General features: G+C 38.9%; 3 protein-coding genes across 7 annotated transcripts; 2 read left to right on the forward strand and 1 right to left on the reverse strand.

The window, feature by feature from the left end:
* Window positions 1-470: 470 nt before the first annotated feature.
* On the forward strand, window positions 471-5,104 carry LOC122395401 (membrane protein FAM174B-like). Of its 3 annotated transcripts, none has more exons than XM_043392942.1 (4): window positions 471-920; window positions 1,085-1,200; window positions 1,356-1,539; window positions 5,009-5,104. In XM_043392942.1, exons 1-3 carry the CDS (start codon window positions 615-617, stop codon window positions 1,519-1,521), a joined length of 588 nt encoding a protein of 195 aa, XP_043248877.1. In that variant the 5' UTR covers window positions 471-614; the 3' UTR covers window positions 1,522-1,539; window positions 5,009-5,104. The 3 variants fall into 3 exon arrangements, with proteins under 3 accessions (XP_043248877.1, XP_043248878.1, XP_043248876.1); XM_043392943.1 differs by lacking the exon at window positions 5,009-5,104 and adding an exon at window positions 1,754-1,828; XM_043392941.1 differs by lacking the exon at window positions 5,009-5,104 and having other exon boundaries at window positions 1,356-1,897.
* LOC122395399 lies at window positions 2,051-5,016 on the reverse strand. Of its 3 annotated transcripts, none has more exons than XM_043392938.1 (6): window positions 4,818-5,016; window positions 3,675-3,727; window positions 3,259-3,600; window positions 2,868-3,191; window positions 2,382-2,795; window positions 2,051-2,303 (listed from the first exon to the last, which is right to left on the reverse strand). In XM_043392938.1, exons 3-6 carry the CDS (start codon window positions 3,583-3,585, stop codon window positions 2,085-2,087), a joined length of 1,284 nt encoding a protein of 427 aa, XP_043248873.1. In that variant the 5' UTR covers window positions 3,586-3,600; window positions 3,675-3,727; window positions 4,818-5,016; the 3' UTR covers window positions 2,051-2,084. The 3 variants fall into 3 exon arrangements, with proteins under 3 accessions (XP_043248873.1, XP_043248872.1, XP_043248874.1); XM_043392937.1 differs by having other exon boundaries at window positions 3,675-3,743; XM_043392939.1 differs by lacking the exon at window positions 3,675-3,727.
* Window positions 5,105-5,260: 156 nt separating the features above from the next.
* LOC122395400 (neuroplastin) lies at window positions 5,261-26,265 on the forward strand. Its single transcript, XM_043392940.1, has 5 exons — window positions 5,261-5,865; window positions 16,353-16,616; window positions 22,269-22,517; window positions 22,895-23,339; window positions 24,571-26,265. The coding sequence occupies exons 1-5, from the start codon at window positions 5,793-5,795 to the stop codon at window positions 24,614-24,616; spliced, it is 1,077 nt and encodes a 358-aa protein (XP_043248875.1). The 5' UTR covers window positions 5,261-5,792; the 3' UTR covers window positions 24,617-26,265.
* The last annotated feature ends 33 nt before the right edge of the window (window positions 26,266-26,298 follow it).

Genomic DNA, 26,298 nt, shown 5'->3' on the forward strand with positions numbered 1-26,298 from the left:
TTTTTGTGATAACAATAACATTTGAAAAAGATACTGTATTGCTGGTAAAAGTAATACCACGTCTTGTTAAGTGTAGACGTTAAATGTAATAGGTACGATCAAAGAATCATAATTTTATGAAATAAAAGTGTCTTCTTCGAAGGCTTGTGTAACATCGATATCGTCCGTAGTATACACTCCACACATAAATTGTCATGTAATAAATATACGTCGTACATGGATCATTATATTTAATTAATCGTACGAAAATTCTATATGATTTTTTCGATAATCTTAACACGATCGTTTGTGTTTCGCTACAATTGTGAACGCTCAAAATACCGAAGAGCATCTTTCAAGTGGAGCACGAAATATATTTAAACTCGTATATATAAATGCACATTGTTGATGTTCTGCAATCTATATTTAACTATCGCGCGCAAAACCATTTGATTGTATATATATATATGTATATTCAGTGTTCGTGAACATACCGCGAAACAGCTGTTGAAGTCAAAACGGGTTAAGATGTTAGTCGCATAAGCCGGGTTAACATGGAGCCCGCGATTAAACGTCAACGCATAGTGCTGAGCTGTTTTCCTTCCTAGAATTTGTTTCACAGATGACACAGGACAATGACGCGCACGAAGATCCCGATGATAAAATTTTTTGTATTTCTGTTGATCTTCCTACTCGCACAGAGCGCAGTATGCAATGGAAGTTTTAGGATAAATAGGAAAGCACCTGACTCCACGTCGATAGACAAAAGTGAACATGGAGCGGCCAAGAAAATTAGCGCGCAAAAAGCCGAGCAACAAAATACAGTGTTACCTAGCGGCACAGTAACAATATCTGAGGGCGATAAAACTGTGAATAATATAACCTCAAAGTCGTCGGTAGGTGTTAACAAAACTGTACATTCTACAGAGCCACGGGAAGAGGTTAGTACGTGACTCAAACATTGTTTAATTTTACAAAGTGTCTTTTCAGTTTCTTTGTTCCCACCTTTGAGTACTCCCGCTAAAATTTACCCCCGCCGGGGAAATTACGTAAACAATGTTTGTAACAGCCACACTAAATTACCATTAATATATTTTCTCAACAGAATGTGACTGAAGAACATGTAACTACTTTAAACGCTGGTGCACTAAAACGTGGTCTTTATGTGTTTGGGGTGCTAAGTGTTCTTGTTATGGCCTATATCGTGTTCCGTAGTCTTAGGTATATAATGTTAATTGAAAGATTAAAAAGTTTCCTTAACTTTCTAAATACCAAATGCTTTCAAATAACAAAATATGAATTCAAAAGCGAACATAATAGATGCATGTAAAACGGTGTTTACTTTACAGTTTAATCTTGAATAAATTATTATACAGGTTAAGTAAAACACGTGCCCAAATGGTCAGAAAGTATGGTATCCTTGCACACAGACAAGATGTCGAAATGAGACCATTACCATTGGACGAGGAGGACGATGAGGATACTACTGTGTTTGATGCCAGTAATGTTCTTGCAAATAATGTTCAACGTCAGAATTTATAAAAAAACGATCGGCATAAAGTATGCTGATCGTATCGCAACATAAGTTCTCATTAATGCAACAACTTTTCTTGTGATTGTGGTGTCTTTAAAGTATGAAACTGCATTGCAAAGACTTGGCATACACGGTTTTTTTAGTATTTTTTCATATAAAATTGCTTGCTTGCATATGTCAAATTGTAATGTCAAGGATGCATTTAATAATGCACTCGTCTTAACAAGTTATGCTTTCCAGCGATAGATGTACTTTGTGAAAAAGAAAAATGAGATGTTTTTGTGACATGTCTCCGATTCCTTAACATAAGTAAGTGATAAAAGAAAAACTTTAAATACCTGTTATTTACAAACGAATAAATGACGGGTATCTATATCTACTATTATACAAATTATATTTTACTTAGACTATGTTGTTATAATTGAAATTATACAAATACAGATTATCTCTATTTTATTTAATGCTACACATTTAATAAACATTATGTACTAAATATAATCGTTTAAATATCTTGTTTCGTTAAATGTAAATTACATAACACGGACGAAAATTTAAACTTCATGTTTTAAAGTTAGAGAAACCCATGTTGGGTTGCATGGAGAAAGACATTAGCTAGTCTACGCCTTCCATCTTGCGATTCGATGTTTGACAATGTCCATACGTCGGCTATGTCGACTTTAGTGTCATTGCTTATCAGAGCATCCAAATCAAACGTATCGGATTCATCTAATAAGCTAAGCGGAATTATCTCCATTGCAAATATTGCACCAAAGATAAATTGTTCCTTTACCTGCAATGATTTCACTTACATAACTCTGCAAATCTTGTTAAACAAAGATTATATCAGATTTTATAGGGAAATATTCACCTCGCTCATAAATGTATCCCATGAATATAGGCTTTCAGGATTCGAACCAAGTAAAGTAATAGTATCGGAAAGCTCATTGTAATAAATCTTTAACAATTCATCAAATTGTTTGTCCCAAAGTGTTTTCTCTGTACAAGCATAAATGCAAGTCGATAGATCTACAATTGGGCTTGCACATCTTGCTAACTGAAAATCGAGCATCGTAGCGTGGTTTTCGTCGACTTTCCGAAATAAAAAATTTGGAGCCCAGCAATCACCGTGACATATAACAGATGTTGGTTGATATTTACGATTACAAAATTCAGCAGCCATGTGATATAGATCACCGAATTTATGAGAATTATAACGTTTTTCTGCTTCACTGCCAGGGTATTCTATTGCTAATGCATTTTTAGTAATATCCGATATCGTTTTCTATAAAGAATAGCTAAAAATATCATTTATAGAAATCTCAACTTTATGATTAGCAATGATTGTTAATCTTACATGAAATCTCTTGTACCAATTCCAGTGATCTTTACTGAAATATGTTTCACGTAAGTTTTCCATTAATTCTGTAAATTCTTCTTTTTTTTGATCTTTGTATGCAAAAGAAATTGCATGAAACCTTGCTATGGTTTTTAAAATCACTGCACATTGATCTCCATTCATAGAATTTTGTCTACTTAGGGGTTCATACCCCAAAAAAGTAACATCTTGCATCGCTATATAATCATTTTCTCCATCCATACAAGAAGCTAAATGACGCGGTGTATATAATATTTTTTCTTGTCCCTTATCTATCAAGAATTTTTCAAATTTTGGAATCACCTTAAAGGAATGCATTTAGATTAAATTTGCAAAAATTTGAACAAAGTAAACTAATAAAACAACTTACTTTTGTATAGAACATAATTTCGTTTTGAAAGAATTCTACACTTCTAAATGTATTTCTTCTCCCTACATTTTTTGGCAGTGATTTCACTACCAAATAATAAAAGTCCTTTTTATCGCCAGTAATTCCAGTAACTTTAATTTTATAAACAGTTGACAAGTAGTTGTCACCCTTAGCATTTGCTTTATCAAATTCCCATTCCCATACATGTGTTTCTCCACTTTGATATTCCCCATTTAATTTAGTAGAAATTATCTTTCTTAATGTCTCCTCTGTGAAATGTTCACTCACATCCTTCAGTTTTGTGTAATCTTTACGTATATCTACCATAATTCTTGGAAGTTACTACATGAATTAATATATTTTATTACGAAATGTATCGTTTTTAATTATTAGATTTTTATTCATTTTTAACTTACAAAATAGTTTATCTTGCCTTTATCAATGATTTTAATTATTAGTTTTATGACACCTACGCGATAAGGGATCTAAAATGTAATTATCTTTGACTTTATCGAAAGAATGCTTAAGTATATAATGATTAATTCTTTGTGATATAATATTGTAAGTATATATTACTTTGTAAAAATAGTGTTATCAAAAATAGGTAATCTTGATTTTGTGAAAAGAATAGATCGGAACGTTTATAGCAAATGGAAAATGCCACGTTGGCGATGCCTTGGCGTTTAGAAATATCAAATAGATATCTACATTCGATATCGAATTTCGATGCAAATAAGATTTTACTCTTAAAATTCATACATTTTTATTTACAGTTTGGTTAACAAGTTATAAATCAAACAGCAATAAAAGACTTAGATTAACAATTGTACATTTTGAAGAATCTTGCTCTATCAATACATTTTTCATACAGAAAAAATTGTTTGAAACAATTTGGTTTCTATCGTATATAAATACATTTTATGTAAATTAATATTTGATTTCTTATCAGAAGTATTAAAATGTTTTAACAGTAGTGCCCCTAAATATCTAGGGATTTTGTCTTTAGAACATAATTCACGTTAATAAGTATAAAACTACATGGAAACTGAAGAATATTAATTTTTTTTATTTGGTTGAAAAAAAGAGTCTTGATTGGTGCCAATATTCGTGACTTTCTCTTAAAGTGATCAGAATTAACATTACTTGTTGTAATCAGCATAAACAAAGCTGTATGAGATCTGAATTAGGCTTGGTAATTATATTTGTAAATGAAGAATTTCATTACAAACATAATAACTGCTACAATTAATTTGAAATAGCATGAAAATATACTATTCGTGTTGTGTATCATTCTTTTGCAATATATCATGTCAATATGTCGTTAGTTTCATGGTTGGTAGAACTGCATTTTCATGAGGCGCGATTTTGCAAAAAATTTGCATATTTATGAAAATATTCTTTTATATATTTATTTTGGACGATGTACTTTGATGATTTATCTACAATATGTGTCTAAATTTATATAATTGCAAAAAATGAATTAATATTACGTATCTTAAGTCACGATGTGTATAATATACTTATTTATTATATATAGTTAACTAGAACTGAAAGCTTACGTTTTCTATAGAAATTGATGACGTAGAATTTTTTCCGGAATCTCGATTTATTGCATCACCTATCGTAACAAAATCAATATCGATAGTTCGTTAACCACTTTATTAATACGTTTGTACACTTTTAACGCGAATATGTTTCAACGATCGATCACTTTGTATGATCTTCTACAATGCTTAAATGCCAATTACAGTAGCACAATGAAATAAAAAATATCATATCACGTTCAATATCGTTTGTTTGTTCGTGACTTGTGATAATAGTTCTATTCAAAAAGTCGCTCGCGTATCTAGACTATTTAGAAGGGAGAGTGCCGCGCATGCGTCCGCGAGGCTCACAGGACGGACGTAGAGGACGTACGCGAGCAGTGTGCCGGGGAGCGAAAAGGAGGGAACGACAAGCGAGAAAGTAAGAGAGATCCCGCGCAGAAAATTAAGCAGAAGACAGTGGCAGCCATTTTTCCTGACATTGCCGTTCCTGCGGCTCGTGGTGCTAATTGTCGTTGGGTCCTCGAGTGATCTCGAGACGATCGGCTAGTCGAGGGACGGTGCTCTAGTCGGGACCGCGGTATTGTTGTGCGCATCGAGATAAAGGCGACGCGAGATAACGATAAGAGAATTTAGACGTCAATGGTACGGCGTGGCTCGAAGTGACGAGTGCGTGTGTAAACGATTCGCAGAAAGTAGTGGGGCTTGCTCGTAGTTGGCTGAGTGGACAGCCGAAAAGGAGGAGTTGCCGACAACGAGAAGGGTGTTATAGGAGGCGACAACGACGGCGACGGTGACGACAACGACGACCACGACGACAACGACGGCTACGATACGACGGCGGCAACGATCGCGGAAACGGAGCTACGGCAGCCCAGCCTAGGCGCCCTTATTTCGTGGTTTCATCCCTAGAAACCTTCCTCGAACGGGAATCGTTAGTATTGCACAGTGCACACAGTCACGCGCCACCGCGTACATCAGCGCCACGAGATGGAGAGGCGAGCTGCTTTTGTGCTGCTGGGGATGCTATATTTAGCGGGCACCCTCGTCACGGTCCAGGCAGGTGAGACTTATCCTCTCTTTCGGATTGCCCACCATTCAGCCGTTCATTTATTCGTATATCATTCTCTGTCCTTCGCCATCGTACCTTTTTATCGTTTTGCTGGTTCGTCGTGTTGTCAAATCGTTCACGAAGACGAGACTTCGTGTTGTCTTCTTTTCGAAGGGAAGCCTCGTTCCCGAGACAAAGCTTTTAACTTTTGGACATGGACAAAATTCCATACATTCTCGTTTCCACTCTGTTAAAGATTCGTCCGTGTTTCGGCAAAAGAGTAACCATCGAGGCCGATTTTCCGATCGTAAAACGAACGGGGAAGGTTAATCGCGATGCATTCCTGGGAAAATATTCGTTTCGATCGTGGCTCGAGATTCTTTCGTTCGTTCGTACAAAATGTTTAGAGGATACTATCACGGCGGTCTTATTTTTCGTATCGAGTGCTCGAGTCCCATTGTTCTTTGTCAATCTCTGGAAATTCGGTAGCAGTGTGACGTAGTTGTCACATGGTATCTTACACGCAACTTTAGGGTACGCGGTATAATTGCCAAAGAAGTAATTTTACAAAAATTGAATATAGTTATTGTTTCGACGAATCGACTACCTTTTTAATGTTTCCCGTTCCAAACAGGAACCGTTTTCGATATTCTACATTCGTGAGCATTCCGTGTCGAAGCAGACGCATCTTGACAGATTATGAATTTCTATTTTTACTTTTGATTATATCGCATCACGTTAGAACGTGCGAGTGGCCTCGCGCGGTGTAAAATACTCGACACTATCAACCATTTTCAACATGGTTCTCTCGCGAATCGTCCAAAAGTTCAAACAAAGTTCGAAGAAAACCGAGACCTGGAATATTGTTGTTTTACCCTGATTCGATCATTATCGTGCATTCACGGCGTTCGATCCCAACACGATATGTGGAACGCTTAAAGTATCACGTGTGTGCTGTAACCAATCATTTTATTTGCACGTTCGTGATCGGCTCCTGGAGCCATTATCATCAGCATCGTGCACACGTTTGGATAAATACATCGTGACTGTCGGTAGAAGTCGCAGCGGCGTTCGCTTGAAAACCAATTCCAATTATATCGTAGTTTTAACGCCATTTTATTATCTCGTTAAAATGTCTTTTTAATGCGACTCGAAAGTGTATCGGTTGAATTTTCACCCTAGCAGTCACGCAAGTTGCGCACCCCTGGTTCATACCGACGCGAGACACCGGGATTCGCTCGCATTCGATGCTGCAGCTACATTCCGAGAGACGTACGCAAAGTACCCACGCCAAGCAACTTTTGTTGCGTAACAATTGACCCTATTTTGCGTCCACCCAGAAAACTTTACCAACTTTTAACGATCGTTACACGGAAGTTCGCGTTCTATCGATAATTACGTAAAACTGCGAAATTCTTGCGCGATAGCATTTATAGTCTGGGTGGGTAATACGCAAACATTCCGCGTTCTTCTCTCGACAACATTTACAGACCGATATACATTTTAGTGCTAGAGTCTGGCAAAAACGATCACCGGGGAACATCTATTCTACTTCACTCGAACGTTACCATAGCATCTGAGAAGAATTTTCAAAATTAATTTTAAGGAAACCGTTGAACCGAAGAGGTGCACGCACCAACTGTGAAAATGTGTCGCTCGAAAAGATTTCAACCTTTCGTCAGAATACTTATATTTAGATCAGTGTCTACGAACATAATTTTCATTTAATCCCCGCTGTGTTATGGGATCGGAGATAGTCGTCACAGCGTTAGCGTATATATTTTACGATCGTAGGAATTTTTCAATCCACAATATACATGGACTGTGTAGGTATTTTATATATTTATATAATTGTCAGGATCAGCGCGCGTCTTTGTCGTTTATATTCTTAGCGCGCGTGCCTTGTTTATTGAAATGTAAACTTAACCTCCATTCTCTAACACGGTGAATGTTTTCATCCGCTCTGTTTTGCCGTCGCACGCAAACCAGACGAGAAGAATGCTTACGTTTAACCCTGGGAGCGCGCGTCTATTTTTGGCCCTTCAGCGTGTACCATAAAATAATGCAACGTTGGTAACGCCATGCAAACTTTAAAACATTCGATTTTTTTTTTACTTCCTACCATTCTTGTCGTTGCGTTTCGCGACATTTCGTTTACGTTTTCCGTGTTTTCAATAAATATTTCGATAAAGGTACAAGAATGTATCGACACGGCGCGTCTGTGTTCCGCATAGTCGATGGACTTATTCGTCGTTCCGTCACGAGCGAAATTCGCAAGTATAAGGTCGAGTATTCGTCCTGGATACGGGGCATTATTTACGACGGATCTTAAATCAACGGATTTTAATATTTAACAATGCGATCCCAGAATAGTGCGACCGGGAAATCTTGGCGTCGTAACGACGGCTGAAAAATTTCGGTTCCGTTAAGAGGTTAGTGTAAATATCTCTCTGTGTGTATTGTTCGAGATAGCAGGGCACACGACTGCGCCGATCGATTCCGAATACGTTTTTCGCCAAGTCCGCTATCCCGTCCTATCCGTGGGACGCGAAGACACGAACGGTTTCGTGTGCCTTCGATCGACTGGCTAGCTTTCTTACGTTATCCAGCTGGTATACAAAGCGGCGCTAGTGACCCTCGCGGACTAACTAGGCCAACCGCGTTTTCGGTTTATTCGTTCGTGGAGTATATCGGCTGCGAAAATTACTTTATGCATCACCAAAATAAATTCATTAGAGTATCTTTAGTTGATTACATAACTGCCCGCCGGCTGAAACTTTTGTCCGTCTTTCTGTATTCTAGGTCTGGGTTAGGTCTAGGTTAGAACTGGTTTCGAACGCAAATACCAGTACAGCAGTACCTCCATTATCCGTATCCGAGTAAAGGAATTTTCTGACAATACATTGAACACTTAGTTTTGTGAGATTGATCATTTTGTATTGCAGGTAAAACAGTGTAAACATTTTCTTTTTTCTTGTACACATAAAAACATTATTGTTGATCATTCTTAGATTTCAGTACATAATTATTAGAAATCGGAATTACACGCTTGCAGTTGAAACACGGTTGGTAATAAAATTGCCAATCGGAACGTTCGGTACTCCCTATTGGTAGAGTGAGGCGGCCACCATTCTGATTCTGCCAATCAGAAGCCTCGTCTCTTCTGCCGCAGGCATCGAAGTACTAATCCGGATGAAACTCAAACCAAATTCATTACTTTTTACTTCGGAATCATGAATCCTGTTTAATATTAACAACAATTATTTACAGTAGTATCGACTATGTTCAGTGACCGTGAAGTATATTAAAGGATGAAGGTTACCAATAACTACCCTCAGCCTACAATTAAACGTTGCTCGTGCCATGCCCTGAAATTATAGACATTAGAAATCACGAGGAGAATAATAGGTAATTAAAATTTATTTTGCATTTAGAACTGTTTAACTGTCGTTATTATCTAGGAGACTCGTGCAACTAAGATTTAGTTTGAAGTTCTTATCTTTCTGTCTGGCATGTTTTGTTCCTTTTAGAAACGTCTTCCGGTAAACAGGGAAAGATAATGCGCTGTCGTTAACGCGTTACCCGTTAAAGGAACGATAGCACGTCCGTCGAGGAAAAAATTACGGCGATATCGTAATGGACTCGAGGATACGTTGCTACTCTGTTACGACGCGGGCTCTAGCAAGTTGTTTATGGTGAATCATGCGTCCAGTTGATGCCCGACCTTTGTTTTCTCGGCTGGCAAATACCGCTGTGACGTGTACCGACTTCTCTGCACGCTATTGTGCGCGCAACGTTGTAATTTTACCTATTCGTCATCAAAACGCCTGGGTCGCGATGGACGACGTTTCGCGTACGCGCCTGTCGTCCTACAATTCACCGTTCCTCGAACAAGACACTCCGTGTCTCTGGTTCAAAGCTCGGGTGACCGTTCTCGGGCCACAGATTTTTCCATTGTTATCGTATCTTCTCCGAAAGATAATATTACCGAGTCGGGACCGAACTTCAAATTAGAAGCTACCGAAGAGTAAACACGACACTGCTTCTTCTTATCTTCGCTTAGAATAAATCTATAACTTGGCCCATTTTCTTATCTATTGTCGTATTCTGAAATTCGTATAGAATCGTTAAACTTTATTACCGGTTGTGCATCGACGCATAAGTAGATGGAGTCAGCGTGTTCATTTGATGTCATCTACCGGTGATTCAAACTCCCACTCGTTCAAATCGCGTTGAATCATCCAAGGATCTTAATGCATGTTGACATTGTGTGTTATTTGTGTAACATTGTCGCACAGCTGTCTTTTCGCGGGGGAATGTTTTTCAGGTGTCAATGATGTACAGTTACGTGGAACAGTCACTGTTATTACTGGTCAGGAAGAATGCTCTTTGATAGTCACGTAAGAAGCACGTGTGTTAAATTTTTTGTGTTGTTTGAAGTCGTGACAAAGTTGTTGGAACCCTGTAAACACCGTACCTGGAAGGATTACCTACCAATCACGACATGTTCACTGTCCATGACCCATATGCGGGTCATAGCGCCGCGTTATTGAGTACACCCCCAAGATGTCGGACAGTGAACGCGTTAACACGGAACGAAGAACTAGTTTTCTTCTCGTTTGAACAAATTTGACAGATTTGTAACGTGGCAATTTTATTCCCAGGTGTGACTTAATCGTCGCCGCAGGAACTATGTTAAGTTTACTTTATTGCAGAAAAATCTTATCTGTTTTCCAAGGAAACGATAATAGGTTATACCGGCGCGACTACCGAGGAAATTCGAGAAGAAAAAGAACAGGTCGAAGTAAACGCTGTTTTATAACGCTCAACTGCGAAGTTGCTTGCTTGTTGATGCTCACATTTTGATGTACAGTGTCTCTAGTAATTCGTGGATGTTACGGTGACGTTTAAATAACAGTCGAGCCAGTCTTATTCGTTGACTATTTTCAAATTACTTTCATGAAAACGTTTGCGTGAAATTAATGTGAAAGCAGTCAATTAAAAAAAACTGATTAGTTTAACAAAAAAGTCAGACAAATGTTTGGAATGTAAGATTTGTTGGTAATTCGCTAGTTGCGTAGGTGTTATCGTAGATGGCGCGCACTGCGTGCAAGATTCAAGGCAGTCGTACGCTCATCTTCGAAACAAAATTTCTTCGACTTATTCTCGTTTTATTTCGGAACAAAGAATCGTCTTTCCAGATATGCGTACCATGAATTACTAGCGTCTCTGCATACAGCACGCGAACACGTTTACAAATTCGATAGTTTTTGTTGCACATCTGTTTTTTTGAAGACACTATATAGCTATGTAACTGATCGCATGTATATCGTTGGCAATGCTCGTGGTCACACGTATCCACTATCCCACCCTAGAATGACGTAAGAGAACCAGGACCTCTTTATTGACTAGCTGACGTAAACATGCGTAAACACGCGCACGTTGGCCCGTGCTTAAAACTCGTTTCTCGCCCGTTACGCATAAAAATAGATAATTTATATATTTACACAAAATCTTATCAATTTATTTGTCTTTACTGTGCTCGATATCGCTGATAAAAATTGTTTAGGGTAAGTACAAAGCAAGGGGAAAGTTTTAGTCATTCAAAACACTCGGCAGTACTTCTTTTTTCTATATTAAATTAAATATTAAAAGTGTAACCTTTATGAAAAAAATAATGAATTCTTTTTTTAAGGTTTTCATGTGCTCGGTCAACTTATGTGACTGGGAAATGACGTGATTTGTTCGTTCGAATATTTCCAGGTCTGCTTAGGAAAGGTGAAAGCCGCGAACATCGTGTTTAGAAAATTGAGTTAGTTGCCGACGTGAGGAAAAATTATCATTAGTTAGATCCCTCTAATATTAACACGTGACTGCCACGGTAGTCGCTTACAATCTTTCTTCCAAACGTTTATAATAAATTAAGAACGTTATAAAATGGGCAAATGTACCATTAAATCTTCTTTTAACGCTACAGTTTGAACAAACGTCGAATGCAGTTTTAAACATGGGAAATAGGCGTGGCAGGCAATGCGTTAATATTGGCGACCGCAGACCGTTTCTATTTACTTCGACTCGCTGGACGGGAATATCGGATTTCGTACGGTGTTTGTTTTGCTAGCTTCCAGACAGCATAAAAGAAGGACTCTGGAAAGACGTTCGACGCAGAAACCGATTCGTATCTAAGAATTTCTTGCGTAGGATGCAGATACAGAATACCGAGCTCGCTGAAACCCGTTAAAACTATATTCCCAGATATAGAGTAACAACGTTGTTTTCTTTGTACTTGAGTCGCCCTCGAACGTCGAAACATAGCATTCGTTAGCTAAAGAAATAATAAATGAAGATATATTTAGTTCTTTAGAAACGAAGTCCCCTGAATATTTTGTACATATATGTACACCGGGGAGCAAAAGAAGTCGTTCTGACGTCACATAAGCGTGAATTCCCATATGTAGAGGTTATGGTAATATATAGAATGTTTCAACAAGAAAACGGGTACTCTGTATGTGCATATATTTTTTCGAATGGTAGAATATTTAAATAACAGAGGCTCGTACATCGAAAGAGATCGATATCCGTAAAATTTTGCATCTTTAATTTAATAGTTCACGAACTTTGCAGAAACATGCGAGCCACGAAGAGGTTAGGGAATGGAGTTCGTTGTTTCTCAGGTAATTTCATCCGTCCAACGAGTTTATTGGTGCAGAAAAATTGCGACGTATTCCTATTGGATAGTCGCATTGCGATTGGCTCCACCCTCGGCTGCATCGAGCCGATGAGTTTATCAAGAGGTGCAGCGACCGGCATTTAAGTGACCCGTATTTGAAATTCGTTATCTCGTAAGCTCCACAAGCTTGCGAGCAAATTAATGATACGATCGAATCGATCGACGCGTAAATGTTATATGCAAATTGAAATCGCGTGCCGGGTATCCAGTCTCTCGGCTAATTTTGAACGTTCACGTGCTCGATAAAGCGTCCATTAATATTTCGATCGTTCGGTTTCGGATCATATTCGTTGCAGGGGGCGCGGCGGTCCTCCACGAAGCTTGAAAACCACTGGTTTATGAGCGTCGCGAGGAGTTTAGCGGTCCGACAACAAATTCGGGCGGTTAGGTAGGTGGGAATATTTCGACCTTTGGCATCGTTAGGGTAAAGGAACGCGTTCACGAGCATTGGCTCTCTTAACTCAGCGCTCTCCATATCGCATGTACGTGCAATTCTAACTTGCCAAATTGCGTCCTAGATCACGGGCGTCCCAATTCCCGCGTCCTCCATCGCGCCATGTATTTCTGCATAGAAATGCTCGAAAATTTCGGTTCTCGTCCATTTTTTCGAACCATTAAAAATTTGCTCGCCACATACGATTTTACGTAAAAATCATTTGATCGAGACACGGCCAGAGGCTGCTTTTCAATGTAACCTCGAGCGTCGTCGTGCATTTTAATGATCGTGATTTTCGAGAAATAAAAGTAATCGTCGAAGATTCCTTTCCAGGGTGAATTACAGGAAGTCAGAGACGGTTTGAATTACGAATGAGCTGCAAGCTTTTCAACCCCTTTTCCGCGCTTCTATATAGAACACATGGTTCAATATATACATACTTCTGATGCTTAGGGTCATATGGCACGTGTTCGACGGTATCGATCTCTCCTTTCCATCCTACTTTACGTTCTAGTACCAACTCCTAAACAGAGAACGGCCCGATTCCACTCTTTATCTGTCTCCATTCATTTGCATATCCAGACGCGAAATTACAGAGCACCAGTCGCTGTCGGACTTATGCACAAAAGAACTACCTTCGACGAGAAATCTATAGTTTACAAATTTTTGTATTTATTCTTTATATTCACTAAATTTAATATTTTCGAATTTATGACCGCCAAACAAATATATTCTATGTATTACGTATAATGTATATAAAAATGTTATGTAGGTTTCGTTGGCGGTATAATGTTTATCATTAACGTGCTTTATGTTTTTCTTATCTTTTCTATTAATCCAAACATTTATTTTCCCTATCGTTCTGGTATAATCCTCAGTCATCGTTGATTACTCTTCACCGATAAAGACCAGATCACTGTTCGAAGCGTTTAAGTATTTATTTAAACCAGCTTGTTGAAGGTACTTCGGTGATCGATTGAAATTTTATAGCGCTCGATCCCGTTGAGCAGGCCCGATATCGGCACATTTTGTGTGTTTGCATTTAGACTGTGAACTCGGGGTCTAAAAATGGATCGTCAGAATCGGAACTACTCAGCTTTATCCTCTTTCCGCAACGAAATCGCATTACGTAAATATTTGAACTCCAAACAAACATCGATTTTGTTCGTATCTTCGGCCCCGTGTATTCTTAAATCGCGCGCAGGGTGGCAGAAGCCAGAGGCACATCACTTTATAGGTCAGCCGACGTGTTCGTGATTATCAGTCCCTTTCTTCCCCCCGGCCTGCATCCATTAGAATTTCATCTGGTCGAGTTGGTGTTCACGAGGACGACGGGGGGTTTGTAAAAGAATAAATCGCTAAAAATAAATAGAATCGAGTGTGTTCTCGTACCGGGGAACGGATTAACGCGTTCCACCACCGTCGGTCGCACCTACGGTTTTCGTGGTTCGCTTTTTGGCGACCGATCGGTTTCGAAGATTAATTTACTGCGAGAGCCGGCTACGAACTTCTATTTTCTACCGAAACGAGAGTCGAAAATCTCGGCAGCACCGCGCAAAAAAAAACGTTCGTCTCGCTGTATTTATAACCTCGATCGTCCAGCGTTCAACGCACTCGAGGAAAGAATTTTCTTCTTCAATTTTTCGACGAATTTTTGCGTGGAATCGTAAACACTTCTTGGAGCATGCGAAGGGTGGGTCGTGAGTCGATCTACTCATTGTTATCGAGTGAAAAGTTTCAAAATTTTTTTTTTTTTTCTCGTGACGGAAATGTTACTGTAAAATTGGTGTCAGATGTTAGAGATCGTTTACGTACAGTACGTCGTACAAGAAAAATGTTTATTCGCGAAATATGTGTATGTACGTCATGACTCATGTGTACGAACATAACCTTAGTTTACAAAGCGCGAAGCGTCTTCGACTATTTTCTAAAATTATATATGCACGTCATGGGTCGAACATGTTGATTTATGAAACCTGGATATTATTTTTTGGTTAATTGAGGAAGTATACCAAGTTGGGTGAAAGGTCGAGGTTTAGCGAACTAGGCTATTCCATAACCTAACCTAACTTTGTACTAACATATAGTTTGACTTGATAATAATTATGAACGAAAGGGTTCTAACAAATACACGAAAATGTAGTATTACGGAAAATGGGAAGGGATAAAAATAACGAGCTGCATGTTTAATCCTCGGACGGTCAGTTCTGGGTCTCTTTTTACCCATCTCTTATAAAATATTAGACAGATTTGTGAAATTTATTTCCTAACCTCCAAATAATCTAGTTTAGCGTCACTTTTGTTTGCAATTTTTTAGTATACTAACATACAATTTTGATGGGGGAACTGTATCTGAAGTATTCAGTCCCCTTTTGAATTTTCAAGGCCATTGATATTACGTAAATTGTAACCTTACATTGACCTTGAACTCCAAAAAAAAGTTCGGGCCGGAAAATGAGCTTACGATGCATTTTAATTCTTTTGTCGAAACAATACAAGCTCTAATTATTCTATCAGTCATGTTTTCTGGAATGGATCCTTAAATATAATGCATTTTCCTTTAGCTGTCCCTCGCGCTTCAAGTAACGTATCGTGAAACATTTATCGATCAACCGTTGGATTACTTTAGTACTCTCGTGGCAAGCAGACCTTGCACGTATCTGTACTGCGTATCTTGGTAAACATGATTGTGCACATTCGCAAATCATATTCTGTCCTGGCTGGCATCTAGTGTTTCAAGGTCATTTTAAGGTCTCATTCTACGCAGGGCTGTTTCCATATAAAGAAAATATCAATTCCGAAAAGAAACAAAATTAAATCTTCTGTTTTTAGGTTAGTTTTAAACGCAAGATATTTTATTGGTACAATAAAAATTGGTCGGTAACGCGTTACCGACCGGTACAGAAAGTCGGTTAATACCAGGTCGGTAAAGCGTTAAGTATTTGGTATATGTTGAATGCTTTGTTTCTCGCTCGCTGTCCTTTTCTTAAAGAAGTTAACGGCGACTCCGAGACTCGATGATATCGGTGTGTAAAAATATCTGCTGGCGTCGAATTTCGTCTCGACCGAGGCGATGTTTACGTTAAGAATCATTACCGTACCGTTCCATTAGCATCGTCCCTTATACGGGACGCTACGATCGAATGGGTTAAAGAGGTTAAGAACTCTTATCTAACGATGCCTGTCGGGATTAGTTCTCCTCGGCTTCGAATTGTACGTCCACGCAGGGAACAGTTTACTACACTCGTGAAAACCAGATGCCCCCAACGCTATCCAAGCCCTATCTCCGTCGTATGCCTCTTGACGTGTGCTCGTATGTTCTTCCCGATAAAGTCACCTACACGGGGGCGTCTATCGTGCACGAGGGCCAACCTTGGACGATCGAGTGCAGCGGTCTGAAGCCGGACGATATGATCAGATGGACCAGAAACGGACAGTCGCTCGAGCCGGAGTTGGCGAGTGGTCAGTTGGTCGTCAACTCGGTGGTGGGCACCGGAAGCAGCACGCTCCGGGCGACGCACGCCACCGCCAACCATGACGGGGACTACAAGTGCTCGCCGGACAGCAACGATGTCTTTCATCTGTGGATATATTTCGGTTCGTATGCTCGTGTTTCTACGGCCATGTTTATACAGCAATGCACAGTTAACTTTCCCAAAAAATGTTGGGTCTGACGGTGAAAATGACACGGGGTAGCGTATTCTTTTTTTTTTTAAATGACACCGATGCACCCCTCAGATCCTTACGATTAAAACGAGTCCAAACACGACACAATTTGGATTACTTTTTAATTTCGTTTTCAGAGAAAGTTAACCGTGCATTATTTTACTAAGAGCGTGCCCGTGCACCTCTAGGTTATCTGGGCCATCTTTCGCGAGTCTCGTATCACTATTCGAGCCCCCTTTGCTCTTGAGGTACAAATGTATTGTATGGAGCTACAAAGATTGCACCCGATGAGAAAAGTACTCGATCTGTTCTTCTCTGAGTTCAACTTACTTTCAGAAGTCGTATTCACTGAATATTTTTTCTTTAATTGCATTGTTAATGTACAATGAAGGCGTATGGTAGTCACAGTACATGCATTATAAAACACAAACACAATGAATGCTTCCTTGCTGCGGTCCCACTTTTTACTTTTCGCTTTTTCCAAATATGCAACACTCAGCCACCCCTGGGAAAAATTTGAATGGGAGATTCTAGAGGCCAAAATAAGACGAAAATCAAGAATACCAATTTGTTGATGGAGGCTTCGTCAAAAAGTTATTAACAATTAAATTCAAAAATTTCAAATCGATCTGGAAAAATTATTTTCGGTTGCGTGGGTCAATTACAATCATTTTTAGTCATTAGACATACCCTCGAAATCCTACCCACTTTCGAGAAAAAAATTCGAGAATGTGTGGAATTTTTCGACAAAATTCAAAAATTTCAAATCGTTCTGGAAAAATTATTTTCGGTTGCGGGGGTCAATTATAATCATTTTTGGTGAATAGACATACCCCCGAAATCCTACCCACTTTCTAGAAAAAAATTCGAGAAGGTGTGAAATTTTTCGACGGAAAAAAAAATTTCAAATCTTTCTGGAAAAATTATTTTCATTTCCGGGGGTCAATTACAATCATTTTTGGTGAATAGACATACCCCCGAAATCTTGCGTATTTTGGAGAAAAAAATTCAGTACGAGCGGAACTTTGAACGTTAATAACTTTTTAACAAAGCCTCCATCAACAAATTGGTATTCTTGATTTTGGTCTTATTTTGGCCTCTAGAATCCTCCATTAAAATTTTTCCCAGGGTTGTCCGAACACCCTGTATATCTCAACAAGTCGAACAATTATTTAATATTCCATAATCTTTCTTCTTTTAAAAATTCACTGTTCATCTTGTACTCGTTTGAAAAAAGTATCTTGTACATTGTGTAAATAAAATAATTTCAGTAGGCGTCGAATGACGTGTTTTGAGTGATATTTTTAAACAATATTAGATACCAGTTGCTTATTTTAAAACGATATATTTTTAGTTGTTCTTTTAAACATTATCAGACGACGCCTGCTAACTAGGCTGTAGTATAAACGTCTAGTCTCATCCTCCACGCTTGAGCTACTACCTCGGGGATCTTATTAAACTTGTCGAGCTATACATCAGCAGCAGAAATAGTAAAACATCCGAAGATGCAATCAGATTCGCTGAATTATTTCAGAAACAAAGAGCAGAGTTTATAATAAACGTCGACCCAAATGTTACTGTTGCCACCCATAAAACTTTATCGGGCCCGGGCGAATAAATCCATGGGAATCCATATTAAATATTAAAAATAACACATTCTTACACAATATATGATAATGGCATCTGGAAAACAGCTGCCAAATGTATTTCTCTATTTGCCAAGAAAGAGATGGTACATTTGGGCTATGTACCAACGGTTATGTTCGCGGTGTCGACTGTTTCTATACTTTTAACGTATATATGACCACGATTCGTAATCGTCGTGGCCATTGTAAAAGAAGTTGATCGAAGAAAAAAATATTCGACGAACTCCGCTTAAACTTGGAACCTCGAATATACCAAACCAACCCTCGATTACTTATATATCGCAAAATAAATTACTGCGATTACTTACATTTCTAAATTTATGGAATTAGTACGCTCAGTAATAATAATAACATGCACCTGGGACTCGTAAGCTACCATTTTGCAAAAGTAGGTTAAATTCGAAGGGGAACAGATTGAATTATTCCTTCATGAAAGCAATCAATCTTTCAGCCCATAACCCGCATTTCCACGGTACCCGATTAACCTTGAATTTATTAACACGTTGATCGCCAGAACTTTTTACCAAGTGGCTAAAAATATTAATTTGTTAAGACAACGAGTGTTGAACAAGACTCGTTAATTGTGTCCAAAAGCAGAATGTTGATCACGCTGAAAATTTCGCGAATTTAGTCTGGCGAGTCAACGTGTTAAATTTGAAAAGCTCATAAGCGCTTAATGAAAACGTTTCGTTTGAACTGGCGGGGGCTGTGTTTGCGTACGGTCGCACAATATCGAACGTTCGTACAGCGAAATATACAGAGACTCGTGAAACGACCCGACACTTCAGCTTGCTTGCTCTATTTGCTGCATGTTTGGCAATGCGTGTGTACCCTGCATAACGATGTTTTTTTTTTTTTACGTAGACACGGTGTGGTGGTGTTTGTTTGCGTGGCGCTTTGTTGCATGATGGAACTCTAACCTCAAATATCTGAATGCTGGCGTTGAAAAACGGCGGGGAAATTAAAAGGGGCGTGAATGGTGTACGGTTTCTTAAAACTTCGAATAAAATAAGAAGCGTGGCGCGACGAATGCCTGAGACGCGTCACGCAGCTTAAATGCTGCTATGGCGTACCTAACCTCGACTAGATATTTCCTCAAGATGGCGGCAACCACTGTTGGAGCGAAGAAGTCGGAGAGCTAAGAAAGAGATACTCCTTTTATACAGGGGGTTTCATAAAACTTTAACGAGCTTATATAGTTTGCAGTATGAAAAGAATGTGTAAGAAAATGTAGAACACGTTTAGATGTTCTTATTTCTTAAATATTGTTATGCTATGTGTGCACTTACAAAATGCATCTAATTTTGTTATAAGCCGATTCTTCTGATCATTCTGAGTCTAAAAATATTAAGCATTCACTGATACTTTTATACACAGAATTATTAAAAGAATCGATTAATTAAAACAAAATATATTTCCATTAAAAAAACACTTGCATCTTGTATATGCAAGCATGTACAACAATGATGCAGATTTAGAACATCAAAACCCATTCGATTTTATCTTATGCCCTTTTTTCATATTTCACGTCCTACTCAAGAGGTGGCTCCTCGAAGTTATTAATATGCAAAAACTCTCGAGAGTGTTTTGTATTTTTAACTGTAAAAGTTTCAGGTGCTTTCGTTACCCAGCATATTCCAACATTGTTTCAATCCCATCGTCTGTAAATTACTCGAATCGTTCAGGAACGACTCGTTCGTTACGACGATGTTTAAAAGTAGTTTCCTGGGACTGAAATATTAGTCGTTCGAATAGACCGATGATTGCTTTCTCCGTTGCTTGTTGTCTGCGTGTTCGATTGAATTTTTACGATTTAACGAAACAAAAGGGTCCAGCGATTGTACAGCCAACCGTCGTCTTTGCTGTTGATCAAAACAATTCAGTAGCTTTAATAATTTTCCAGCTGCAACGGTTACACGTTGTGACGCAAATGGTAATTAATCGTGATTAATATCTATGGTACGCCAACGTTACTGCGTACCAACTGTAAATAGAATAATAACTTGCAGCGGTTTTTGTAGTGCTTGCTACTAAATAATCGAAAAGGTTCTTTTTTACTTGTATTATTATAATAGATGATGGGAAAAATTTTAATGGGAAATTCTAGAGCCCAAAATAAGACGAAAATCAAGAATATCAATTTCTTGACTGAGGCTTCGTTAAAAAGTTATTAACAAATAAATTCAAAAATTTCAAATCGTTTTGGAAAAATTATTTTCGGCTGCTGGGGTCAATTACAATCATTTTTGGTGAATACACATACCTTCGAAATCCTACCCATTTTTGAGAAAAAAAATCGGGTAGGTTCTGAAATTTTTCGGCGAAAAAAAAATTTTTCAAATCGTTCTAAAAAAATTATTCTCGCTTGCGGGAGTCAATTATAATCATTTTTGGTCATTACACATACCCTCGAATTCCTACCCACTTTCCAGAAAAAAATTCGAGAAGGCGTGAAATTTTTCGACTGAAAAAAAATTTCAAATCTTTCTGGAAAAATTATTTTTATTTCCGGGGGTCAATTACAATCATTTTTGGTGAATAGACATACCCTCGAAATCCTACACATTTTCGAGAAAAAAATTCTGTACGAGCGGAACTTTGAACGATAATAACTTTTTAACAAAGCCTCCATCAACAAATTTGTATTCTTGATTTTCATCTTATTTTGGCCTCTAGAATCCCCCATTAAAATTTTTCCCAGTGGTGGCTGAACACCCTGTATTTAGATGTAAGTTATTATGTTAACAGATTAGTTTATTCCTGTTTGACACCAACAAATATTTCTGTTGTTGGGAAGCATAGAAACGTTCCTCTGTATGATGTAATTCGAGGTTGCAGTGGTTGGTAAATTGTTCATATCAGAACTCAAACTTTGGAAAGTCTTGAGGATGTTCGTTTCTTGCCGACTGACTGCAACCGAACGACCTACATTTAGAATTAAGTGATACAGCAATGTATGCTGTGTCTGACACTTTCTGTAGAAGTTACTTTCTAATTTTAAGGTCCTTAGATGGGCAAATATACCATTAGGTTTGTTCCTGCTTCGTGGAATTCTTAAATAGCAGTAAAAGTTGTTGCTCCACTTAGTTCGTTTAGTAATTAAGTATAGAAAAGTTTTGAAGATCCTCTCGAAATTCGTGACTGCAATTAATGAACGTGCCAATCAGTGATTATTTCAATGTTCGTAACTGATTAAAATTAAAGTTGTTTTCTAAAGAAACGTTAAATTTTTCATTACGAGATAATTAATTAAGAGATTGTTACCAAGCTTACCATGCGAATCGTTCTTAGTTTATCAAGTATAATTAAAGTACGTGGTATTACAGGTGTATCGTTGTTTGTATTTTATCCACGAAGATGATAAATCGATATCTGTAATGCTGTTATTACGCGTTCGAGAGATAACAGCTCGCTGGACTTGTTTGATAAGAACGTTTGTTAAAAGATACCGTGGAAACTTGCAGACGTTTCACGAATTTCGAAAAATATGTTACGTAATTGCAACATAACGAGTAGACGAAGGAAGTTTCAACAATTTGGTCGTATTTAATGACTGAGATTAAACAAATGTCGTAACTGAAAATTAAAAACAATTTATGCAGGTTGTTACATAAACGGGTGTCGATCTTCCAGGATATAAATCTATACAATAAAACGAGTAAAAAAATTTTAGTGGCAGTCTAAACCTATTTCTATGTGCTTTGGAACTTCTAACAAAATTGCATCGAATAAGCTCCTTTTTTAATCTTTCATATTTTTAATATCAGCCTGTATAATCTTTCTTATTTTCAGTATAACATATTATACATCTTATAACCGCAATGATTACCAACGTATCGCTAAACTTAAATTTAGAAAATGGTTATTGACTTGTTGCTGAGTCGAGAAGGGGAAAGAAATGTTGGTGCTCTAATACGATTCATCCTCTGTGGCACAGACGTGAAGATCAGAGTACTTACACCCGAGGATACGCCTTTGGTGATGGAGTGCGCGAACAGGACCGCCGGTGCCAAGGTGGCTTGGTTCAAAGATGACGTTCCAATATATACAGCGTTATCCGACAACGAGGACGACATCAAGTTGGACAATGACACAGGCACCCTAGAGCTTCTGAAGAGCGACGACGACTTGCTTGGAAATTATACTTGCAAAGCACACAATTCCTCCACAGAGTATAGGATCGTACGTGAGTATCCCTTGCCAATAATTCTTCCCTACTCAATTCAGAACCGTGCAAATTTTGCGATACTTGAAATTTTAACGATATTGAGTTCCGTTGCTTCCCGTACTCGCCGCCAGAGGGACCGTTCCTCTCGCAAGCGCTCGACCGACCTTCCGTCTGCATATATATGCTCCTCGATCGACTCCCAACGTCCCAGCGCCTGCTAGCTACGATTCCTTATGCCTATCACCATCCTTTTCTTTTCCATCTCCTCCACAGAACCCCCAAAGATACTTCTACCCCAATTTTATGTATAAATATTTCTACCAAAACGTGTCTTTGAACATCTTTGCATTTGAATGGAGATATTCATTAACGCTGAAAATATTTTTCGGTTACAGCGAAACCCACCGCACACATGATCGAGTCTATCAGTGTGGTGGAAGGAGAGAAACTGACTTTGGTATGTGGCGGCAAGCAGAGTCCTGGTATTAAAGTATCATGGACGTTCGGAGATCAGAACTACACTCGCAGCAAAGGTCGCGTTAAGATCGGCCGTGACCCGGAGAAAGGCATCTACGGCACCGTCCTCACTGTCGAGAACATCGAGATGAACGACCGCGGCAACGTCTACTGCAGGGTATCGTACAACTGGTCCGACTACGACCAGAATCACGAGGCAGAGGCCCATACATTCCTTAGGATCAAAGACAAGCTCGCAGCCCTCTGGCCCTTCCTAGGCATTTGCGCGGAGGTCGTCGTTCTGTGCGCCATCATCCTAGTTTACGAGAAGAAACGAAATAAGGCTGAACTCGAGGAATCAGACACCGATCAGAGTCCTGACACGTACGTAATCCCCTTCATTCAACGTATTCTATCATCTGTGTTCATTTGAAATCAAAACATTCGACGAAGTTCAGGGGACTTTCCGTGTGTCTCCGGTTGAACAATGGGGAGCAGCATATTTTGTACTTTTTTTCTTAGGGAAATGCGTGACAGAAAATCGAAACATTTTGTGCTAGTTAATAACATAAATTCTGGATAGATATTTATTAATTAAATACAGTATAATAGGTATAAAAACGAATTAAGCTTCAACGATATTTTCGCAACAGTTCGGTATTGCGAAACAGTTGGCGTCCCTGGCGACGCCATCTTACATTTCTAGGGTTAATTACTAAGCGTCGCTATATGTGTCTTTATTTAGAGATCTTTGCGGGAGACCGATAGACAAGAGATTGGAATATTACATTCCGTTGCGTGGACCTCTTCCGCCCTCCGAACTTCCAGTCGATCCTCCTGTAACACCGCCAACGCCAGAGTTCCCTGGTTACAAGACCATCCAGTTACGTTCCTCCTCCAAAGAACACCGTCGATCGTCCGCCCCGGCACGATTGAATTTCTCCCGTTATTTCCTTAAGACGATTCCCATGAAGACGTGTCGCCGTTATCCGTTCTACTGGAATTCCCATAAAAGAGAGCAACGCAAAACTATAACAACCGAAGAACTAATGTGAACTCGAATCAAGTACTTTAGTACTAATACTACTACTGCAAAGAGAATTTAATACGGTAGATAGAGAATCGAAAAGTACTAGACTCGTGTCAAGTCAGCCAACATGTGGCAGTCTAACCTAACTTTATTTCGAAAGACCAATCTAACCTTCATCTAACGTGATTGTATTTATTCGCTGTTTAAAACGCAAAGTTTAACAAGTTCAAGATAAAGTTCGTGAATTAATAATTTACAGCTAATACATCGTATTCGACAACGAAATGACATAATTTTCTGTCATAATTCATAAATCTATCAAAGCCATCATCCTAATCGACTTTATTATATCTTAAATCTATCAAGAGTTCCAAACTTCGAATCGTATTCGAGTCTTCCTAACCATAAAAACTTCGAACCGTTTCAAAGCTGAGAATCGAACTGGCCGTCACTGCTGCCAACGTAACAGTATTGCCGCGTATCGATTCGTTGCGTGAATTTCATCCTCGCGAACCCACGTGACTCGTGTTGTTGTCCAGCTGCGCGAAGATGGCTTTGTCTGATTATTTTCGTTTTGTTCCGCAGCAAGGCAACGCCCAACAAGGATTCCGAGGTCAGGCAGAGAAAGTGAAACGGCGAGGAATAAGCGGCGAACGAATGAGAGCGATGCAGGATAGCAGAATGGATATGGGGAATGATCGTGGCGTCTTGCCCGGAGTGACAATAGATGATAGCTGTACAGAGAGGAGATATATAGAAAGAGAGAGAGAGAGAGAGAGAGAGAGAGAGAGAGAGAGAGAGAGAGAGAGAGAGAAAGGGAGCGAGAGAGAGTGAGAGAGGCAGAGATAACGGGGTAATAAAGTTCCGAAACGAGAAAGACATCGTTCGAGAAAACGAATAAAGAGAAATAATAGAAAACGGTAAACCGTTCAGACAGTGGACAGAGAGATTATAATAATAAAGCTCGAGTGACGGGAACGAGGAGTCCGGTCGTTCCGAGTGCGTAACCTGCGCGACACACAACCAGGGCTCGTCTGTGCACAGAGAACGCAGCATAGCGCGCGTGCGCGGGATATTACAATTTACTAACAAATTAAATTAAGCCTTACTATCGTGTTCACTCCATTTATCAGATGTTTCGCCTGTCCGTACTCTCTCGACTACACTGCTTTGATCGACGAAAGAAGTTGGGGAGAAATTTTGTGCTGCTGATCCTTGCGTGAGTTGTACGTGTAGATGATAAGAGTGCGCGATGGAAAAAGGAAGGGGAGAATAAAGGGAGTAGGAACCCGAGGAAAGAAACGGAAGGCAAAACGAGAAAAGGCGAGAAATGGAGGGTTTCGGTGTGCGTGTGCGTGTGTATGCATGTATGTGTGTGCATGATTGCATGCGCTTGAACGAAAGGAGAATGTGAAATAGTGACAAAAAAAGATGAAAAATGATTTTTCGTACAGCATACCCGCCAAATGGCGATATATCTACACGAGCGAGTTGTAAATTCGTTTCTATTATAATAACCGCTTGTACGATTAAATACACACACACACACACACACACACACGTACATACACACGTACATACACGAACGCGCGTGATTCGCGCGTTGATATATACATACACATATATAAACTATGTTTGAGGCGCATTTATTCTCGTAATCTTGAGGAAATTCGTTTTCTTGCCGTAGCTTTGGCGGGTATGCTGCCTTGATTTCAGAGCGCGTAGGCCCCCCCTGTTTCTCATATTTCGCACGTGTGACCGAAGAGAAAAAAAATTTTACGGTAGGACCGAAAAATATGTGCTCGATACTAGTTACGTAATAATAGGATCAAGAGGCAATGCGTGCTATAATTGGCTTCCGAACACACCACAGACTTTTCGGAGGTATTAAAAGCTTACCTTGGTGGGGCGTCGCCTTATGATAATTATTATTAATTATTAATTATTATTATTACTATTATTATTATTACTACTATTATTATTGCTATTATTATTATTATTATTATTATTATGATCTTAAATATTCCATCGTTCATGGAGAAAACACACCATCGGAAGTCATGTTTTTGCGCGCGACGCCGTTGTTAACGACGTTAAATGTAATTATTAATACTGTAATATTATTGCCATCGTTACTACTGCTGCTACTATCGTTATTATGATTATTACAAGTATTATCGTTAATTTTACCACTATTGTAATAATTTATGATCCGTACCAACACGATTGTCTATCGACAGTGTGTCGTCATTGTAAGTATTACAAGATTTCTATATCCATTAACGGCTAGCATGAAATTTAGGGGTGCTCGGT

This window comes from Colletes gigas, unplaced genomic scaffold (genome assembly GCF_013123115.1).
Source record: "Colletes gigas isolate AHSC1104 unplaced genomic scaffold, ASM1312311v1 Colletes_gigas_Sc00005, whole genome shotgun sequence".
NCBI classification, from domain to species: Eukaryota; Metazoa; Arthropoda; class Insecta; order Hymenoptera; family Colletidae; genus Colletes; species Colletes gigas.